Here is a 19120-nt window from a genome sequence, read left to right as displayed (position 1 = left end):
GAATGAGTGAAGGCTGCTGAACCGAGTGCAGCCTCCCCAGGCACCTCCATCCTCCAGCATTCTGGAAGATCTCACCCTCCATTTAGCAAAAAGTCACTCAGCTCCTTTCAGGTGCTAAAACCCTCCAGCCCAAGGGCCAGAATCACAGTGCCCACAGCAGGAGCAAATCGCAAAGGTATCACTCCCCTGGACACAGCCTCACTTGTGTGCATCAGAGATGATGTTCCCTTGGACTTCATTCCCCAAATCCTGCCCCACGGATCCCTGAGCAGGGTCTCACAGACCTCCCGCAGCCTCGCACCTCGGGGACGGGGGCCACCCTAGGACACGCAGGGACCCCCCCCCCCACGGCCACGCACAGCTGCTCCGGGAAGCGGAGCGGGGCAGAGCCGCCGCCACCGCGCTCCTTCCCTGGGCTGGGTGAGCAGCGGAGGCTCCCCACGCCGGGGACTCCTCGCTGGGTGCCGTGGTGGGGGTGCCCTCTGTGCGCTCCCCCCAAACCCTCTCGCTGCGCTGCGGGAGAAGCCGTGCGTGTGTGCAGGCGATGGCGACGGCACTGCCGCTGCCTCCCAGCAGGGTCCCGAGCTCGACGGGTCGGGCGCTGCCGCTGTTATAGGAGGAGCACCGGGCGCGGCGCTGGGCCCGCCCCGTCCCGCAGACGCAAGCGGGGCGGTGGCCCCGGTTAAAGGGGAAACTTGACAGCGCCGCCGCCCGCTCCGCTCCGCGCCCGCTACCCAGCGCCGCTCGGCTCCGCCGCGACGTGAGTACGGGCCGCGCCGCTGAGCTCCGCTTAGCAGGGCTGGGGGTACCCGGAGAGATTCTCCGGGGTGCACAGGGGAGAGGGACGGGGGGAGCCTCTCCGCTCTGGGGTCCGCTGGGGAGAGGGGTGAGGGCAGCCCCCCTTCCTTGCTCTCCGACGGACCAGAGGGGAGACGGGCTGGGAACCCCCCCTCCCTCGGGGAGAGGGTCTAAGATGCGCTTTGCTGGGAGTGCTGAGGGGAGATGGGCCGAGGAGAAGGGGGGCCTAGGTAGCCCCGTCGGGTGAAACGGGGCGAGGTGGATGTGCCCTCCCATTACCCTGCTCCTCGGCATTCGCCAGGGCCGAAGAGCCGGGGAAAGGCTCCCCTGGGGAGGGGCTCGGGCAGAGTCACCCCCGGTGGTCTCCTGGGTCTGTCGGCAAAGGAAACCCCGCTCCAGGCGGAGCTGGGCTGAGATGCGCTGGGGCAGACCCCTCCCATTAGGGGTGCCGAGGAGCACACCCCCGTGAGGAGAGCGATAGGAGCACCCTAGGGGGGACATCCCCCTCCTGGGGGTCCCCAAGGGAGACAGGCCGGGGAAGCCCCGTCTCGGTGGTAGGGCTTGGGGGACCCCTCGGGGGTATCCGGCAGTGGGGCTGGGCAGAGGGAGCTGGGCGCTGCCCAAGCATCCCACGGAGCCAGGCCGGCTCCTGCCATCGGCGTAGCGCCTCCTGCCGCCCCCCGGGGCCGGGCTGGGTACAGGCACAAGCACTCAGCATCACCCCTCTGCCCCTCCAGTTCTGTCCCCCACCGCCGCCAAGATGCTGCTTTTGCTGCTGGGGATCATCGTGCTCCACGTCACCGTGCTGGTGCTCCTCTTCGTCTCCACCATCGTTAGTGTAAGTACGGACTTTCCTTTGGCAACAGGGTACCGGCAAGGCAGGGAGTGGCTGGTGGGGGCATGGCATAGCCAGAAAGTGTTATTTGCATTTGCAGGTTGGTTTACAGCTGGCTTTTAGCAGAAAACCTTTACTAGCCCATTGCTGGGCTAACAGTGAGATTTTGGAGCATTTGCGCTGTCAGACGTGTACCACAGCGGGTGCTCAGGGCACCTATGTTAGCACAGAGGAGAGTGCTCTTGAAGCCCATCTCTTTGTCACCCTCACTCAGGAGCAGCTTTGGAGCACCCAAAATGTGCTTCATGGGGGTGATGCTTTGCTCCCCTTACATACAAGCACTCCACCTGCTAACGGGCTTCAGCTGCAGAACCAGTGCAGCCAGTCTGAGCAAAACCCTTTGAAATAGGGTGGTTTTGGCTCGGGCTTCTCAGTACCAGTGAGTTTACCCCCAGCTCTGCTCCTCTAGGGCTGTGAATTAGGCACAGCCTCTGTTTCCTAACCCAGATGGGCTCCTGCTGGTGATTTTCAAGGCTTAAGCTTTGCATGAGTGGAAGATTGAGGGCTGGATGCTGCACAGGGAGCTCCCGGCACTGCTCTGGGTCTAGAGCCCAGTTACCACGTCATCTACTTAGGAAGGGGGTTGACTTGGTTTTAAGGCAGCAGTTTTGTGGAACTGGTGAGTTCCAGACTTGCTTCACCGGGTCCGTTTTTCCCTGTGTTTTCTTTTCCCTTTTTCCCTTTGGGGTGGTGCTAACAGCAGTAGGAGCCGTTACAAGAATCTTCCAAGTTGTTGGAAATCACGTGGAAGCATTCAAATAACCCGGCCAGGCTCTGGGCGAGGACAGCAGAGGGGAGGGAAGGCAGAAGGGAGGGAAGTGCGTGTTCCCCTAGGATTTGGTCCATGTTTAAAGAGAATAAAGAGCTTCTGTTTTAGCACCGTTGAGGCGAAAGCAGCTCAAAGCAAATATCAGGATGTACTTTCCAAACCCCTTCCTAAAGAAGAACATGTGCCTGCGAGTGCCTGGCTGGACACACACGTGCCGGTGTTGAAGCCTTTGGGGGGGCCAGGCTGCCTCCTGCCTGGGTGCTGCTCACAGGGCTGTGTCTCTCTTGCAGCAATGGTTGGTGAATGGCGGGCACACAGCGGACCTCTGGCAGAACTGCACCTCTGGTGCCACCTTCCACTGCCTGACATCGTCCACGAATGGTGAGTGCTCCCTGGCAATCAGGGATGTTGCTGCCTGTTGCGTTATTCTCCTCCCCAGAGTTAGGGAATCAAGAGGGATTTGCCTGTGCGGGTTTGCTGGGGGTGCCTCTTGCTTTTCCCTGCACCCTCCTGAAGTTGTTCCATCCCACCTTTGCCCTTGCCTTCTCTGCGCCGTTCCTAGATGGAGGGGCAGAGCTCCACCATGGTCCTGGTGCCCTGGTAGGGGGACACATGGTGGCTCCCCCCCCAGCCTTATCAGTCTCTGAAGTTGCAGTGGGGCTTGGTGTGGGTACGAGACCTGGTGTCCATCACTCTGTCCTGCTGCCCTAAAGCTGTTGGGCAGCCCCTGGCAGGATGGAGGTGACTTGAGCCCTTTGGGTAGTCTCCCATTATTAGCGCATATTGATTGCAGTTGGATGTACAAGGCGACCATCACCCTGCTGGGAGCTGAGGGGCCATTTTCGGCATGCTTCCCTCTTGCTCTGGTAGTGAGGATGTTTTAAAGATGCACGTGGTGCCCCAAGGACAGCCTGCCATGCTTTTGGCTGCTGTGACCTCCTGAGTTCTTGGGCACAATCCTCACCCTGTGGGTTGCTGTCACATACTATGCGTTGGATGTGCTGAGTGCTCAAGCCCTTCATCCCACTGCTGAAAGAGCCCTATGGCACCTGCACATCTGGAGTGGCTGAACTCCAGCTCTGGACCAAGCTGGGTGAAGGCTGATGTGTCATCACCCATCAGGCTGTTTGCTGAGGTCAGCAGGGGAGGGGTGCTTCCTAAGGCACTGTGACACAGAGTTTCCAGGGCACCCAGTGGCACCAGTAACAAGAAATCTGTGCTCAGGGGGTCAGGCAAGCCCGTGCCTCAGTTTCCCAGAGGACAGGGCTGTTGCCAGTGGTGCTGTGTCCATTTGTTTTCAGTTAGCCTGGGTTTGGCTTTCCTATGGATCAGATTCTCCCAGTGTAACCCCAGTGAAACCCGCTGTGAATCACACGCCTGTCACTGGGAGCACAGTCACACTGTGCCGGAAACATGGTCCTGGCGCAGGAGCAAACCGATGCCACGTGGTCTTGGCAAGGAGGGAATGGTCACACTGAGAGCACTAAATGCTGACAAAGGGTCTAGAAGCAATGGGAGACTGTTGGAGGCTTCTGGAGTCTTATGTCCCCCTCACCCCCAGCCTGTTGGGAGTGGAAGACCGCACTCAGGGAGGTGGATGCTGGTGCTCACTCCCCCTCTTCCCTGGGCTGTTTTCCCTGCTTGGGCCTAGGCTTTGGTTTTCGGTGGGAGCAAAGCTTTCACCGCGGGTCTCTGCTGACGCCTGGTGGTGTCCAGGCTGGCCAGGAGCTGCCTGGATCCCATCCCAGCCGAGGAGCCTTCTGGAGCCGTGTCCTTCATCAGCAGTTGCTGGCTATCTGCAGCGTAGGCAGGCTGCTTCACAGCCATTCATGCGTGCACCGAGTCTGCTGAGCTTGCGCTTTGGAATAAAAGGCAGTGATTGCACCCCAGAGGGCTCTAAAGCCTCCCCAAATCTTTGGCTTTTCAAACCTGCGCCGCTTTCTCTGGGTGTTTACAGGATGCTGTGTGTCCAGGAGTTGTCAGTGTCAACACGTGGGTGGGATGGTTTCCTCCCCATCTGACTGTCCTGCTGGGTGTTGTGAGTCTGTATTCCTGTGTTTCCAGAAGCTCCTCAAAGAGGGGCTTCCCCCTGGATCCTTTCCAGCAGTGAGTTATTTATCAGTAAGGGGGCTATAATCAAGATGACCCTGCCTAATGCAGTCAAGCAGCTCAGTTTGGTTGATAAGGTGCTGCAGTGACACGTTGTGCTCAAGTCTTAAAGAGCTCTCTGACAGCTCTGATTTCTGCGAAGGCTCTGTTCTAGCATCAGAAGGGGGTTTTGCTCGGGCAAAAGCTTGCGCTCCATCCATCCCACAGCAGGGATGTGAAAGCAGTGCTGCTGAGGACCAGCCTCCATTTGGTGGGACTCTGGGTGTGCGATCCAGAGCTCATTGGCGCTGTAGGAACACAAAATCAAAAGCTGTTTCCTAGGCTTATGCAAGGCCTTTACAATCTATTTGTAAAAGTAGAGTAGAAATGCCACCCAGCATCACTTCCAGTGGATCCCATCACCATCCCTCCCCACTTCCCATCTCCAACCCTCTTGCTCCCATCACCTCTGGACTGCCAAGTCCACTGCAGTCAGGCAGTATCTGAAGCAATAGCAAGTACATGGGGCAAGGATGCCGTGGCAGAGCCACCTCCAAGGCTCACGCTTGTCCCCTGCCTCATCCTTATTATGCTCTTTGCTGGGAATATGCTTACTTTCAAAAACATGAAACATCCTATAGGAAATCCCACAAACCGTCTCATTCAAAACCTCATTCAAAACACAGGCTGCGTTTTCCTACACTGGGTTGTAGAAAGCAGTAGGAATTTGTTCCTCTGTGCCGGAGCCAAGGTCGGTACTTAATGGTTAAACACAGAGTGCCAAGGTCTGCTGCGGGCTAAGAGCAAGAAATCCTCCTTGGGATGTTTTGGCTGAACTTGGTCTTTACGTAGAGGCAGTTCTCTGGTCATTGCAGTGGCAGCTGTAGTGCAGTTATTTCTTCCTCTCTTTTTGAAGAGGAGTGATGCTTGGAATATGTGGAATTTGGTACGGCTGGGTCTTGTGTGTTTGGGATGCATGAGGGCTGTGAGGGGTTTGTGGTGCTGTGCTGTGCTCCCCTTGGTCTCAGCAGCATGAGGATGGATGGGTTTGTGGTGCTGCGATATGTTCCCCTTGGTCTCAGACCAGTGAGGATGGATGAGCTTCCTCTCACTCTACTGCCACAGAGGGACCCTTTTGTTGAGATGACTGTCATGAGGATGCCCAATGAGAAGCTGAACTGGTTAAACCCATATCCCAGTGTTAATACACAAGATTTGCTTGTATCAAACACTGGGGCAGGTTTGGGATTGTGCTCCTGACCTTACAGATTATCCTATGGGAATGCAATAAGCAGCAAAACAGCCCAAGGGCTGACTGCAGGAATGCCAGACCGCGGGTTCCGGGGCCATTAGCTGACCTTGGGTACAGGGTGGAGCCGGCCTCGGTATCGGCTGAGCTCCCACCTCCCAAATCCCTCTTGGCAGGGCTTGATCCTGCGCTGGGCTGAGCCCTCCGGAGGGGTGTGAGTGCAGGGAAGGAGGAGGAAACACCAGGTCGGGGGCCACTGCCCACTTCTTCGCCTTTCACAACCGCCTGCTTGTTGCTTTGATTTCTGCCTTTGCCTGTTAGATAATGCCTTTTTTTCCCCAAGAGGCCTAGAACTATGGAAAAAATGTTGCAATCTTTGCTCCGTTTGCGCTGTCAGACATTCCTGGAAAAGACTTATCTGAAGAATCCAGCTCTGAATCCCGGGATTGTGCGTCGGCAGGGCCGTGTGCCAGCCCCCAGCTGTGTGAGCCCGCTGCGACACGGGGCGCGCGGCCGGAGCTGAGCCGCTCGAGTGCTTTGGAGCAGATTCCACCCCAAATTTCCAGACAGTGATTTTTTTATTTTTCCTCTAAAAATGGCATTTTCTGTCCACAAATGAATTTTTTTATGCAGGCAAGAATTTTTTCCTGCTGCTTCGTACTGCTCTTCCTGTGATTTTGGTGGGGAAGCAATGGGAGCCTCTGTTGGGATCCCTATATCCTTCTGTAATGTCAGGAGATGTTTTTCCTGTTGTCTTCTTGCAGTTTCTCCTGTCGCTGCCCTTTGGCTTTCTCCTGACTGGCTTGTTTACAGGCAGACTGATGGTTTTGGGCTTTTTTAAAGGGAAAAGAAAGCCCTAAACCTTGGGAAATGCTCAGGCTGCCAATGCACATGGTTACTAACCACTGTGGCCATATGATGAACCTGTTAATTTGCTGGTGTGATGGCCACAAGCAAAGCCCAGGTGGGTTGCCCAAAGCAGAGTGTCCTGGACTGCCTGGGGAGACAGGGATGGATCTCCCATTGATGGGGTAGGCACGAGATGGTTGCCCTGCTCTCTGCACACTGTTTCTCCCTCTTCCAGAGCATCTTTGCTCTGGCAGGTGGGACCCTAAGCAGTGCTGCTGGTGCTTGAAATCCTTTTCTTGGTTTCTGGAGGAGGCAGGAGAGTTCTTCCTCCTTGGCATGAGGCAGCAGCATCTGTACCCTGACCCATCATCTGTTCCCTGCGGGAATTGCACTGCTTCCTCTCTGCTTTAAAATGCATAACTGAAACATCTGAACCCATTGCTTCTGCTCCGTCAGTGCCCCCAGAGTGGCTTTGCTGCCCTTATTCTTTCAGACTCTTTCTTCCAGCAATGCTGGACCTGAATGACATAGAATAGGTTTGGAGAGATGGAGGTGGCATTTAGCTTGCTGTGTTTCAGATCAGTTTCTCCCATTACTGTATTGCCTAGGACAATGAAAGGGATTTCCTTTGTTTAAACCCAGGTTTTTATTGTTGCTTTTTCCTCTTACAAAGAGCATCTGATAAGGAGAGGTAGGGAACTACTGCTGTGTTTCTCTCAGCTGCTCCAGAGCAATTTAGCCCCCGTTGTTCTGTATACAGGGGTCAGGCAGCCTCCCCTGCTGGGTGGGCAGCTTTGGCCCATAGAAGAGGAGTAAAAAGGGAGGAAGAAGGCAACATGTGGGCAAGCAATGACCGCAAAGCCAGAAGGATGGATGGGGGAATCGGCTGCAGAGCACAGTGCTGGAAACCCCTTAAACCAACACTGATTTTGGCCTTGCTGAGATTCTTGGATGTCCTGGTGGCCACAGAGGGGGTGTACCCCTGCAATGTGCCAGGGCACCACCGCTCCCCATCCCTGCTCCTGGTGCCTGGACTTGAAATCACTGGGAGCTGGTACCTAAGCCCTTTGGAGGACCTGAGCCTGAAATGATGTATCCAGCATCTCAGCTCGCTCTGATGCACAAGCCAAAAGGAGCCACCACGCTGAGGGTGTTGGAGAGGAGCTGCCTTGGGCATGGTGGAGCTGATGGAAGGTGTTTTTCATGGTGCCAGAAGCTTTCTGCTGCCTTGGCAGCATCAGAGGTTGCCTCTGTGGGATGTGAGCTTCAATGGTCTGATGGAGCATCTGAATGTGCAGCTTTGGAGAGCTACGGACCTTCTGGCCTCAGGGACTTCTTAAATGGAGCGTCAAGGGGAAGGCAAGAGGGAGGACAGCTGAGAGGAAAAGAGGACACAAGAGGGCTGTGAGGGCTTCATCTCCTTCTGAAGGAGTTACAGAAGAGGACCAGGAAGTCTTGTGCAGGAACTATAGCACTGCATTCATTCACAGCCTCCCTGCAGCCTTGGTGTTTCCCATGTGCTCATCTCGTGGCCATTACAAACACCTTGGGAGCTCTTTTAAATCCCCCTGTTCCCGTGGGATTTCCAGGAATACCTCAATCCAGCAGCACTCTGTGGCCTTCTCCACGGAGTGGACATAGAAAAGGAAAGCAGCAACCATTGGGTGTAAAACCTGCTTTTCCTGGCTCAAGTATCCAGCAGCTTGGAATGCAGCTGGGGAAGGTTTGACTTCATGCTGGTGGGAGGTCTGGGACCAAAGCAGAAGGAAGTTACGATGCCATGGAGCTGGATTTTCCGAAGGAGAGCTTAGCAGCCCTGCTGGATGCGGCTGATGAACTGTGACGCTGTTCTCCCCAACAGGAGAGATGTTCACTTCAAGCAATGGGAATGTGGGTGGTGGTGGTGGTGTCTGTGCTGCCAGGAATAGCACTGCAGGTGGCTGAGCTGGTTTGCCTTCGAATTGCTGCAGCGAGTTGCCAAGGGGCAGTGGTCTGAAACTCAGCCCCAGATGAATGATGTGATGGAGCTAATATTGCTGCATCTTCAGTTCACCCTTTTCCAGCCCTCTTAAGGGATGTTTGAATATGAAGGTTTAAAACCGTTGCAAGCTCCAACACTTACGGTGTGACCTGTCCACTTCATAGGTGAGGATGCTATGGTCAGGTTCTTGATCAGACCTTGAAGCCCAAGAGTCTCCTTTGGAACAGCCCTGCTTAAACCCATAACTCTTCCTGGCAGACCTGTTCTGGTACCTTTGTACCAGCAAATGTTGTGCTATTCCTGACCCTGCTAATATTTAGCTGGCAGCATCGAAGGAGCAGGTTTTACCATGCAGATGTGGTCATGAATTTCCCCTCCCTCTTGTTCTATGTATATTACATACTGCAGTTGTTACCTGCTTAGTGGATGTTTTCTTCCAAAGAAGTGGTTGCTTTTGAAGCATACACTCATGTGGTTTGCAAAGGGAAAGTTACACGTGCAGAATGTTACTGTCAGCTGCAGGTCACAGCACAGAGGTGTTTTTAATGCACAGCACTAATTCACGGTGTCTTACACTGAGTCTATAGTCCAGTTGCTCAAATAAGTTTCTTTTCAGTTAGTACTTCATTCATTCTCCTTGGCTTGGGCCAAAAGAAGATAGGGTCTCAATGTCAGAGCAGTGAATTAAACAGTGGGGAGCCAATGTCTGCTCAGCTGTACCCCTCGTCCTGGTATAAAACATCCCTGCAAGCAGGGCTGGGGCTTTGCTGGAAGGGCTTGGGTTAGCTACTGTCACTTGGGGGTGTTCAGCTGCAGTTTCTGCTCCAAGTTTCAGTTTCTGTTCTAGGTTTCTTTCTTTTGTGTTAGACTTCAGGGTGATGAAATGTGGGGCTGGGCATCCCAAGGCTGAAGGCTTTTCTCTGCTGTTACAAGTGGTGGTGTGAGCCCATTGGGGCTTGCAGAGTTTAGGGAAAATGTCAAATTTGTTTTGTAAAAGCATCTTTCTTTGTTTCTAATGGCCTGGAAGGGCTCTAAGAACACTCCCTACGGGTCCTCTCCGGAAGCAGCATGCAGGGTGTTATCTGTCCTTTCCACTCTGCTTCCTTTTCTCCTTCCTCCTGAAGAGCAAAGATATAAACACAGAGCAGAAGAGATGCAAGAGAAAAATGGAACAACCAACGCACTGCCCGGGGGAAACCACAAATAACAGCCTGGGAGTAAACAGTGCTGACAGCCCCATGGTACAGCTCACAGGGCCCCCACCTCCCTGTGGGAAGGGAAGAAGCCTATAGGCAGGACACAGCACTAATAGCAAAGGAGCTAAAGCATGTGAGGTTGAGGATGCACCAATCCTATCTGCAGTTACCGTTCTCAAATGAATTAAAGGCAATTAGCTAATACAGCTGAAGTCTGTATTAGAATCCTAGAACAGGGTTGGAAAGCTGTTGGAAAGCTCATAGGGTTGGAAAGGGTATCAGCTGTGGGCAGCTGGGCTTGGATTTAATGGGAGTATGGCAGCTTGCGCTTGTGGGTCTCCGAGTCACGAGCTGGGGATCCTGCCCCTTGTTTTTGCATAGGAGGCCAATAGAAGCAAGCAAAGGGCTGGATGTGAGCAGAGACTCTCTGGTCTACGGGATTGTCTCTTGATTTCCCTGCTCATGTGGCTGCTTGCCGAAAGCCCTCTGGTCACGGTGAGCTCTTCCCTCCCTCTCAGTGCCTGCCTTTATATTCCTCTGACACGGCTCTTTATTACAATGGGATTTTGCAGAGCCTGGATAAATCATTTGCATTCAGAACCAAAGAAGAGGCACAGGGAGGCGGATGCAATTAAAAGGGCAGCTCAGCTCAGCTTTCCGTCTAGACAGGCGTCTCCTAAAATAACCGGCAGTTGGAGCATCCACCTCCGAGCAGAAAGGGCTCCTCTCCGGGCCAGATCCTGTGGCCTTTGGAATCACAAAGGACTTGGCTTCCTGGGTCCTGGACCAAACTGTAGAGCTTGGGGCTGGGCAGGCTTTGGCTCAGCCGGTGCATGGAGCTGGACGTGGCTTTAGGGGTTGGGATGGGGTGAGGTGAAAGCTCAGCTTCCCAGACTTGGGATGGGAGCCCTTTCTGTGCTGAAGTGTGGAAGGAGATTGTAGTTCATCAGCTGGACATTGTGTAATTGTATTGCTCCAATCCCATCTGAGCAATGATTTATGACCTGGTTTTTAGCAGCACTTGAGCTGCTTCATCCTCTCTGCTTGAGTGTGGCCAGTGCTCAAGTCAGGTGTGGTCGAGGCAGGGGGTTTTCCTGCTTGGCTAGCAGAGGGAGATGAAATACATGGGACATTTCGTGTGCCCATCAGTGTGAAAACCACACTGGGATCTCCTGGAAGGGGCAGCAGTGATAGCCACTCCTTGCTAAGGACCGGCAGCAACTGGTGCATGTGGATAGAAACTCAGAAGCACTGAAATGAGTGAAGTGCAGCAGGTCTTTAGCAGGACCCGTTAATGCTGCAGGGTAGTTTGGCATGGGAGGTGGGAAAAGAAGGGCAAGGAAAAAGCCGTCTCAAAGAGTAGAGGCTGCTCTGGGTTGTTTCAGTCTACTTTGGTGAGCAAATTCAGCTCCATTGCATGAATGTCCAGAGGCAAGATGCAAGGACGAGAGGTAGAATTGATGGTCCACAGCCAAACACGCCAGACGTTACCAAATTGCACAGGAAGTTCCCCGCAGGCATGGATTTGCTGGAAAGGCTCAGGCGTGGATCATCATTCCCGTCCCAGCTGAAGGCTGTACCTCACTTTCTGTTTCCAGTTCTGCTCTCACCTCCATGAGTGCAGCTTGTGAGGATGTGGTGGGAAGCGTGATCAGTTCTCTGGGAGCAGACGCTGCTCTGGGCAGTCCCAAATGGCTTAATTCTCTTCACCAGGTACTGAAAGTTGTTAAGCTGAAGGATACCTTTAGTTGGAAGATTTGTTGGGTTTCAGCTCCTTGCTTTGGAAAGCCAGTGGTTCTTGCAGTGCACAGCTGGGAAATGAAGCTTGGTGGGAGTAAGAATGTGGCAGGAACGTGGGACAGGGACTTTAATGCTGCCTGATTCTCCCCTGTCTGAGGCTCCAGCCCAAAGCACGATTTCTCTGCCTTTCACCGAGTGCTTTGTGCCTCAGTTTACCTGTACCGCATCCTGCCTGGTTTCTTGCTGAATTAATCCCTGTTGCATCCTTAAAGACCTCTCCAGGAAGGCTGCAGATACCCGTTTTCATCTCAAACTTCCAAAGGCAAGGGAAAGGCAGGGGCATCTGTGAGCATGGCCCATCCCAGCGCTGCGAGGCACTGCCTCCTTGTGTCCCGCTGCAGCAGCTCATGGGATGGAGCAGCATTTTCCTTGCTTATTTATCTTATTTTTACGAGGGGAGTTCCACACCCACAGAGCCTGGAAATAGCTGGGCAGTGACTCACGCCGGGGCTGGTTGGGCTGCTCTTTGGCAGCTGGGGAAGGCTCTCTCTCAAAGGTTTGACTCCGCAAGGGCAGAGGGTGTTTTCACTCCCTGTGTATTTATTTAGCTCGCAGCTTGGCCCGCTCCCTGTCTCATGGCTTGTTGCACATGGCTTGTGTGTTTCTAGGGCGGCTGCACTGACGTGAAGCTGGGGGAGAGGCTTTGTCTTGGTTTCTGCAGGCTTCAGGTCAGGGCTGGGATCTCTGCTCCTGTTTGGTTATGAGAACGGAGCGTGGCCCTGCAATTCATTCTGTCCCAGCACTCTGGTCCACGCACGCATCCTTCTAAATCCCAGGCAGCATCATGCCCGTGCTGAGGACCTTGCTAACTGATGCAGCACTGGATCATCTCCCAGCTGATACGAAACTTCATGGGACCCGGGGTGGGATGGTGGCAAGGGGGATGATGCCACGGGCTGCGGTGGGGGCTTGCCAACTGTGGTGCCCGCACTGAGGTTTCTGTCTGTCTCTCCCCAGAATGGCTGCAGTCTGTCCAAGCGATGATGATCCTCTCCATCATCTTCAGCGTCTTGTCCCTGTTCCTGTTCTTTTGTCAGCTCTTCACCCTCACCAAAGGCGGGCGGTTTTACGTTACTGGAATCTTCCAAATCCTTGCTGGTAAGTAAGGGGCTGTCGCCAGTGGGGAGAGGGCTTTCAAGCAGAGAAGGCGATGGTGGAAACGAGCATGCTCTTGGGTACCAAAGCAGCATCATCATGGAGCTGGCTCCTGTGTGGCTCAGTAAAGGGAACAGGGGATGAATAACATGGGTCTGTGGAGGTCTTGCACGCCCTGGGATGGGATCTGTCTATCAGGGTGTTATGCATCCAAGCCCTTCTTCCCTGGCACCATGGGAAGTGCAAGAGGATTGCTGACCCAGCTGGGGAAGTTCTGGAGGGGCAGGATGCTGGGACCCACCAGAGGCAGGGCTGTGGGGAAATCAGGGCTGCTGGACTGAGGGCTCTGCCTCCTCTTCCCATAGGAAGGGAATGGAAAGCCTTGGGATGGGGCGCTGAGGGGCCAGGGTGGCTGCTCTGGTGCTGGGATCCACCTGTGCTGGGCTGGGTGAGGTTTCCCAACTGCTGGTGGGGTGGGGAGCAGTGAGCATCCTCTTCTGGTGAAAGAGGAGCTGATGATTATTTATAACTTGCCATTCGGGGGGCTGGTGCTTTCCACATCAGCACAGAGCCACTGGAGCGTGCAGGGTGAGCGGCTGGCTTTGAACTGTCAGCCTCTATTTTTAACTCTTAAAGGACTCGGCGCTGGAAATGAGCCATAGTTATGTCCTGCGCTGCAGTCCCCCAAATATAGATGCTGTAACGCCACTGGCTCCGTTTATGTTTCCACATATGAAACCGGTGGGGAGGATTTTCAAGCATTGAGACTAGAAAAACTCTTGTGCAACGTGATTCTGGCTGAATGATGACAGGCTGTCTAGATCAGTGACTAGAGCTTCAGATGTTAGAGTAAAAGCTGCTCTAGGCCGTCAGTGGATAAACTTACCCACTGAATTTAGACAAAGTTCCTGAGCATCCTCCAGGTGACCTGGCCTTCACAAACCTCAGAAGTTCAGAGCTAACCGTTATTGGCACAAGTGGCATGAAATCTATTAGGAGTGTATCTGCTTGGCCATAAGGCAGGTGATGAGTTCAGATCAGTTCATCTCTGGAAAAACAGATGTGTAGAAACCCATTATAGCCATGGAGACAAGGATGGGAAATGGGCATTAATAATGCAGTTGTGTACTTGAGAGCTTGTCTAATAGATGTGGGAGCAGAAGGCTTTGCTCTCTTGAATTGGTAAAACCTCATTCTCGGAGGAAGAGAAAACGGGATTTAGAGAATCGTACAACAGTTTGCATTGGAAGGGACCTTAAAGCTCACCCAGTCCCAACCCCTGCCACGGACAGGGACACCTTCCATTAGAGCAGCTTGCTCCAAGCCCCTGTGTCCAACCTGGCCTTGAGCACTGCCAGGGATGGGGCAGCCACAGCTTCTCTGGGCACCCTGTGCCAGCGCCTCAGCACCCTCACAGGGAAGAGCTTCTGCCTAAGATCTAACCTAAATCTCTCATCTGTCAGTTTAAAGCCATTCCCCCTTGTCCCATCACTACATGCCTTTGTAAGAAGTCCCTCTCCAGAGAGTGACCTGGTCCCCATGAGACTTCCTCATGGCTTGAGGGACGTGTAGGCAGAGTTCTTGGTCCTGATGGACCATGCAGCTGTGGGCAGTGGTTGCCATCCCCACTGTTCTCCTCTGCCAGGGCTGGAGGAGGGGCCTCAAGGCAGCTGTGGTCTTTGTGACCCTAAACTTGAGGGTTGTTGGTAGGACACGGGACATGGTGCCAGCGCTGCTGGGTGATCCCACCTGGAGGAAGACACTGTTCCAGTCAAAGGAACTGAATCTGATGCGGTCTCCTTGCAGCTTGCTATAGAAGACCATGGCTATCTGAACCCAACAGAGGAAATTCCTGTGGCCTTCAGGCTTTGGAGGTGTTAATCCATCCCTTGCAAAGCCCTGGCACTGCAATGCCCTGGTGCAGGTCTGCCAGGGACAGGGTCTTGCCCACTTGAGTGCTTTGTTCTCAGCTCCAGCATAGCTGCAGAGGATCTTCTTCCTCTGGGGGTGAGTGGGCTCTTCCTGTAGCCTTCCATCACCCTGTGATGGTACAGGCAAAACCGAGGGTCTCCAGTTTTGGAGCCTGACCAACAGCAGTGCTGGATCTGAACCAGTGGGTGCCAGGGGCAGGACCACTGGGTGCTGTTGGGTGGCAGAGCCAGGCAGTGATGCCCTGAGAGCCAGGGAGGAGGGTAGGAGCTGGTCTGTGCTATGACTATGACATGGCTGAGGGGATCTGGGTCATAGAAGAAAGGGCAAGAACGGATACAGGAGGTCAGTCAGGTCCGTTGTGCAGTGGCAGGATGCATCCCCAGCACCTTCTCTGCACTGCTTGGTAACAGGTCCTGAAGTCTAGCTCAGTTTGCTCTGATGGGACTTCAGCTATCACAGAGGCATCAAAAAGCTCTGATAGATCCCCTCCATCCTTCTTGGATCCATCACATCCACGGGTAACTTCTTACAGCTGCGTAAGCCCACCATGGGAGAGATGTTGGTTTGGCTCTCTCCAGGTTTGACCCATTTTGCCCATCGCTCTCTCTACCCTCAGCATCACTTTAATCCCTTTTCTCTCATCTCTCCCACCCTAAAGCTGCTGTCCCTATGGGGTAACCATTGCCTCCATGCTGCCAAATTCCTCATTGGGACAATTGCCGCTGTATTTTCCACTGTCTGGAGGTGACCAGCGTGGCCACACGCCTGTCCCACCACCATGGGCAGACAATCGCTGTGCGCTCTGTGCATGGGCTGGGGCAGTGGGAGTTGGCTCTTGCGCTCAAGAGAATGGAAACTGCACCAGCGGCGCATTAATGAAGCCTATTCCCACTCCTGCACTTTCCCAGAACAAAGGAGCAGTGTCAAGTGGAATTGCAGCTCAAATATCACGGTGGTTAAATGTAGGTGGTCCCGAGGTCCGTGCAGGGGATTTGGAACTCGTCTCTGACAACAGCCCCACGACTGTATAATAGAACTGCTGGGATTGACTGAAAGAGCTTGTTTTCGGGCAGAAATAGAGGTGGCTTTGTGTTAGCTCTGGGCAGTCCCCAATACTGATGGGTTGATTTTGCAACAAAGCTTAAATGCTGCCTACCGGAGCTGGGCCTGGCCGGAGAGCCCTCAGGGACCTGTGCTGGTCACTGACTCATGAGGGTGGGTGCCAGGATCCAGGGAGGAAGGATGAGCCACTGGCTCGTGGGGCTTGTAGAGAGTGGGGTTTGCAGTTGAGCTCCTCTTGCAGCCCTGGAGGAGGACAGGGCACAAATCCTGCCTGGGCAGAGCATCCTCAGCCCCAGCTCTGTTTGCCTGGGGAGGTGGTAAAGAAACTTTTGTGCTTTAGGAAAACCAGCAGGGTTTGTGTCTGAGCTCTCACAGCACCTCTGGTAGGGTGGTTCAGCATACAGTCTGCATTTTAAACAAGCCACCCCAGGGAGTGGGGCTGGTCCAGAGCAGCAGCACAGAGCTCGGGGCTGCCTCGTGCTTGCTTGAGGGATGGGTTATCCCCAGCGATGCTCCAGCTTTGCCTGCTCCAGGGGCTCTGGTTTACTTGCTGAGCTTATCAGAGCAATCCCCACTTCATCTGCAGCCAGAGTAGAGCCCACATCATCACCTCCCAAAATCATACCATAGTTTTCCAGGAGACAGGATAAAGAAGGGCAATAATAAAAACAGTTCCCATGCTGGCATTGTGTACTATCCTATCCAGCTCTGGTTTTCCAGCAAGGAACTGCTCCTTGAATGGTGTCATTTCGATATCATAGGATCATCTAGGTTGGAAAAGACCTTTAAGTTCATCAAGTCCAACCATTCCCCAGCACTAAGCCATGTCACTAAGAGCCTTGTCTACACAGTTTGTAAACACTTCCAGGGACGGTGATTCCATCATTCCCTGGGCAACCTGTTCCGATGCCCGATCACCTCCTTAGTGAAGAAGCTGTTCCTATTATCCAACCTAAACCTCCTCTGCGCTTCCCTGGCAGGGCTCTGCGTGATGAGCGGCGCTGCCATCTTCACAGTGAGGCACACGGACTGGCACCAAGCCTCGGAAAACACCTTCTACGGCTTTGCCTATATCCTGGCGTGGCTGGCCTTCCCCTTGGCTCTGGCCAGCGGCATCATCTACGTCATCCTACGGAAGCGGGAGTGATGCTGCGGGAGGTGGCCTGGCGTGACAAGGGGCACTCATGATGTCCACGGAGGAGACGGAGGCGGGGGAAAATAGACGAGAAAACGGAAAAGCAAATTAACCAACCAAGAAAAGGATTAAACCCTCCCACCACAACCAAACCCAACCGGCCCCCCAAGGAAACACTCAAAGGGTTACTTGTTAATTGAAGATGTATATAGTATCTATGGTTTAAAAAACCTATTTATAACACTTTTTACATATATGTACATAGTATTGTTTGCTTTCGTTGACCCTACGCTATGTTTTAAAGCCTAAAGCAAGTGCCTAAGGAACTATTACTCCTAACAGTGTAACAAGAGCGCAGTGATTTTTTTCTCTCTCATGCAAAATCCTCTTTGACCTGAACTCTCCTTTCCCCATCCCAGCCCCTATCGAACCACCAGAAAACCCCAGCTCTGAGTGGTTTATAGGCCGGCATAAATCGGAGCTACGCCTGTTTACGCCAGCCAAGGGGTTGGTCCCCACTCCTGCCACATGCTGTGATCCTGGTAACCGAAGTGCGCGTCCAGATCTGACGGGAGATGCTTCCGAAAGGTTTGAAGGATTTCAGAGCAAAGGCTTTGATTTGCCCCAAGTGCCTAAATGACTTATGTGCCTAAATCCCATTGCCTTTCCTCCACACCCGCTGGGAATTTGGGCTTTTAAATCACTTAGGTTGAATTGCAATCCAGCACGGGCTGTCCTCCTTAGCCCGGGCCAGCTTTAGGGGTGCCCCCTGTGCCAGTGGGGCTGGGGTGTGTGCCGAGCCAAGCACTGGGGCGGTGATGCTCCCGACCGTGAAACGTGCTTTATCCTTGCCGTGGAGCTAAGCTACCGATGAGAAAGAAGCAAACCCAGTAGTATATCTATGAAATCAAATACCAGATATATGACATGGTGCTATCTATTTACCATTCCTTATACTGCTAGCCATTTAACCTTATTCACTGGAAATTCAGTTAACAATCTTGAGGTAAACGAGAAAGCTAGAAATGAGAAATAATTCTGTGTAATATAAATGAGCTATAACTGCTTTTGTACTTAGACTGGCTTTTACTATTATTTTTAATAAAGCATTTATAACCAAGGTTCCTTCTCCCTTCCCCCCCCACCGTGGTCAAGAGGAACAGAAACAGCTCTGGTTGGAGCCCTGTGCTGGCCTTTGCTGCCGGAGCGAGATGTCTGTCCTCTGTCTGTGTGTCAGCGATGTGTCTGGCCATGAATTGAACAGGCACCTGCACAGACCCCAGGCTGCCTCCTGAGGACTCCAGACACTGTGTTGCTGTTGTGTTTTGTTTAATTTTGGGGTTTTTTGGGGTGGTTTGTTGTGTCGTTTTTGTTTTCTTTGCTTTGCTTTTCTGATTTTATACCGACTGTGTGGACTAAGAAGCAATGAAATAAAAGAGTAACTCAGTTGCTTCTGCTTTTTGGCATGTTTGTGGGTCAGAGCCACCGGTCTGCCTGCATCCAACCCATGGACCGTCTCCATGATGCTACATAGCTTATTTACTGGCTAATTCATGCTGCTGAGAGAGGCTCTGAGCTTGCTGGGCTGTCTGCGTGGCCCATATACCTGTACTCTGTGTTAGGACTGCTCCAGGGTTAGTGCCAGGGCCAGGAACGGAGGTCAGGGCCTCATGCCATAGTGCTGATGCATGCTTATCTTTCTGCCTGTCCTAAGATGCTCCTGTGATGTGACCAGCAGACCCCAAAGAGGACAGCCAGGCAGCAGCAGGCAGGACCACTCTTTCCCTTCCCAGTCTCCAGAGCAGGGATGGTTCAGATCAGCATCGCTTCTCTGGGGGGATCTTGCTGGCTCTGCCATCCCAGCACAAACAGCAGAAGCTTTTCAGTCCTGTGTGCCAAAGCACCCAGAGCCTGGGGGTGCAGTTGTGGCCAGGGGGGATTAGCACATTGTGCACAGCGTGTGCAGCCTGGATGGCTGGCACGGAAGCCTTGATGCTTCCGTTCGCTCATTCATTTGGCTGTTAAATATCCGAGCTGATGGAGCAACTGATGCTGGCAGAAACACAATGGCTCTTGCAAGGCCGCCTGTTGCGGCCAGTTATTAACATCAGGCCACATCCCAAAGCCCTCAGCAGCCACATCCCAAAGGAAGGGGGTAGGAGCTGTCTCGCACCTCCTTGGCTGCTCAGGTTCATCTTGGATGTGTTTTTGAAACCGTGCAGTGCAAGGTGACTTCAGAAGTGGAAACAACGCCAAGCTTTGAATCCCTTT

At 53.4% G+C, this 19120-nt stretch overlaps 1 protein-coding gene across 1 annotated transcript; it reads left to right on the top strand.

The window, feature by feature from the left end:
* Positions 1-671: 671 nt before the first annotated feature.
* PMP22 (peripheral myelin protein 22) lies at positions 672-18299 on the top strand. Its single transcript, XM_065693521.1, has 5 exons — positions 672-760; positions 1536-1636; positions 2753-2843; positions 12583-12723; positions 16695-18299. The coding sequence occupies exons 2-5, from the start codon at positions 1559-1561 to the stop codon at positions 16859-16861; spliced, it is 477 nt and encodes a 158-aa protein (XP_065549593.1). The 5' UTR covers positions 672-760; positions 1536-1558; the 3' UTR covers positions 16862-18299.
* The last annotated feature ends 821 nt before the right edge of the window (positions 18300-19120 follow it).

This window comes from Lathamus discolor, chromosome 13, assembly GCF_037157495.1.
Source record: "Lathamus discolor isolate bLatDis1 chromosome 13, bLatDis1.hap1, whole genome shotgun sequence".
NCBI lineage: Eukaryota > Metazoa > Chordata > Aves > Psittaciformes > Psittacidae > Lathamus > Lathamus discolor.
This window is presented reverse-complemented; position numbering and strand designations above follow the sequence as displayed.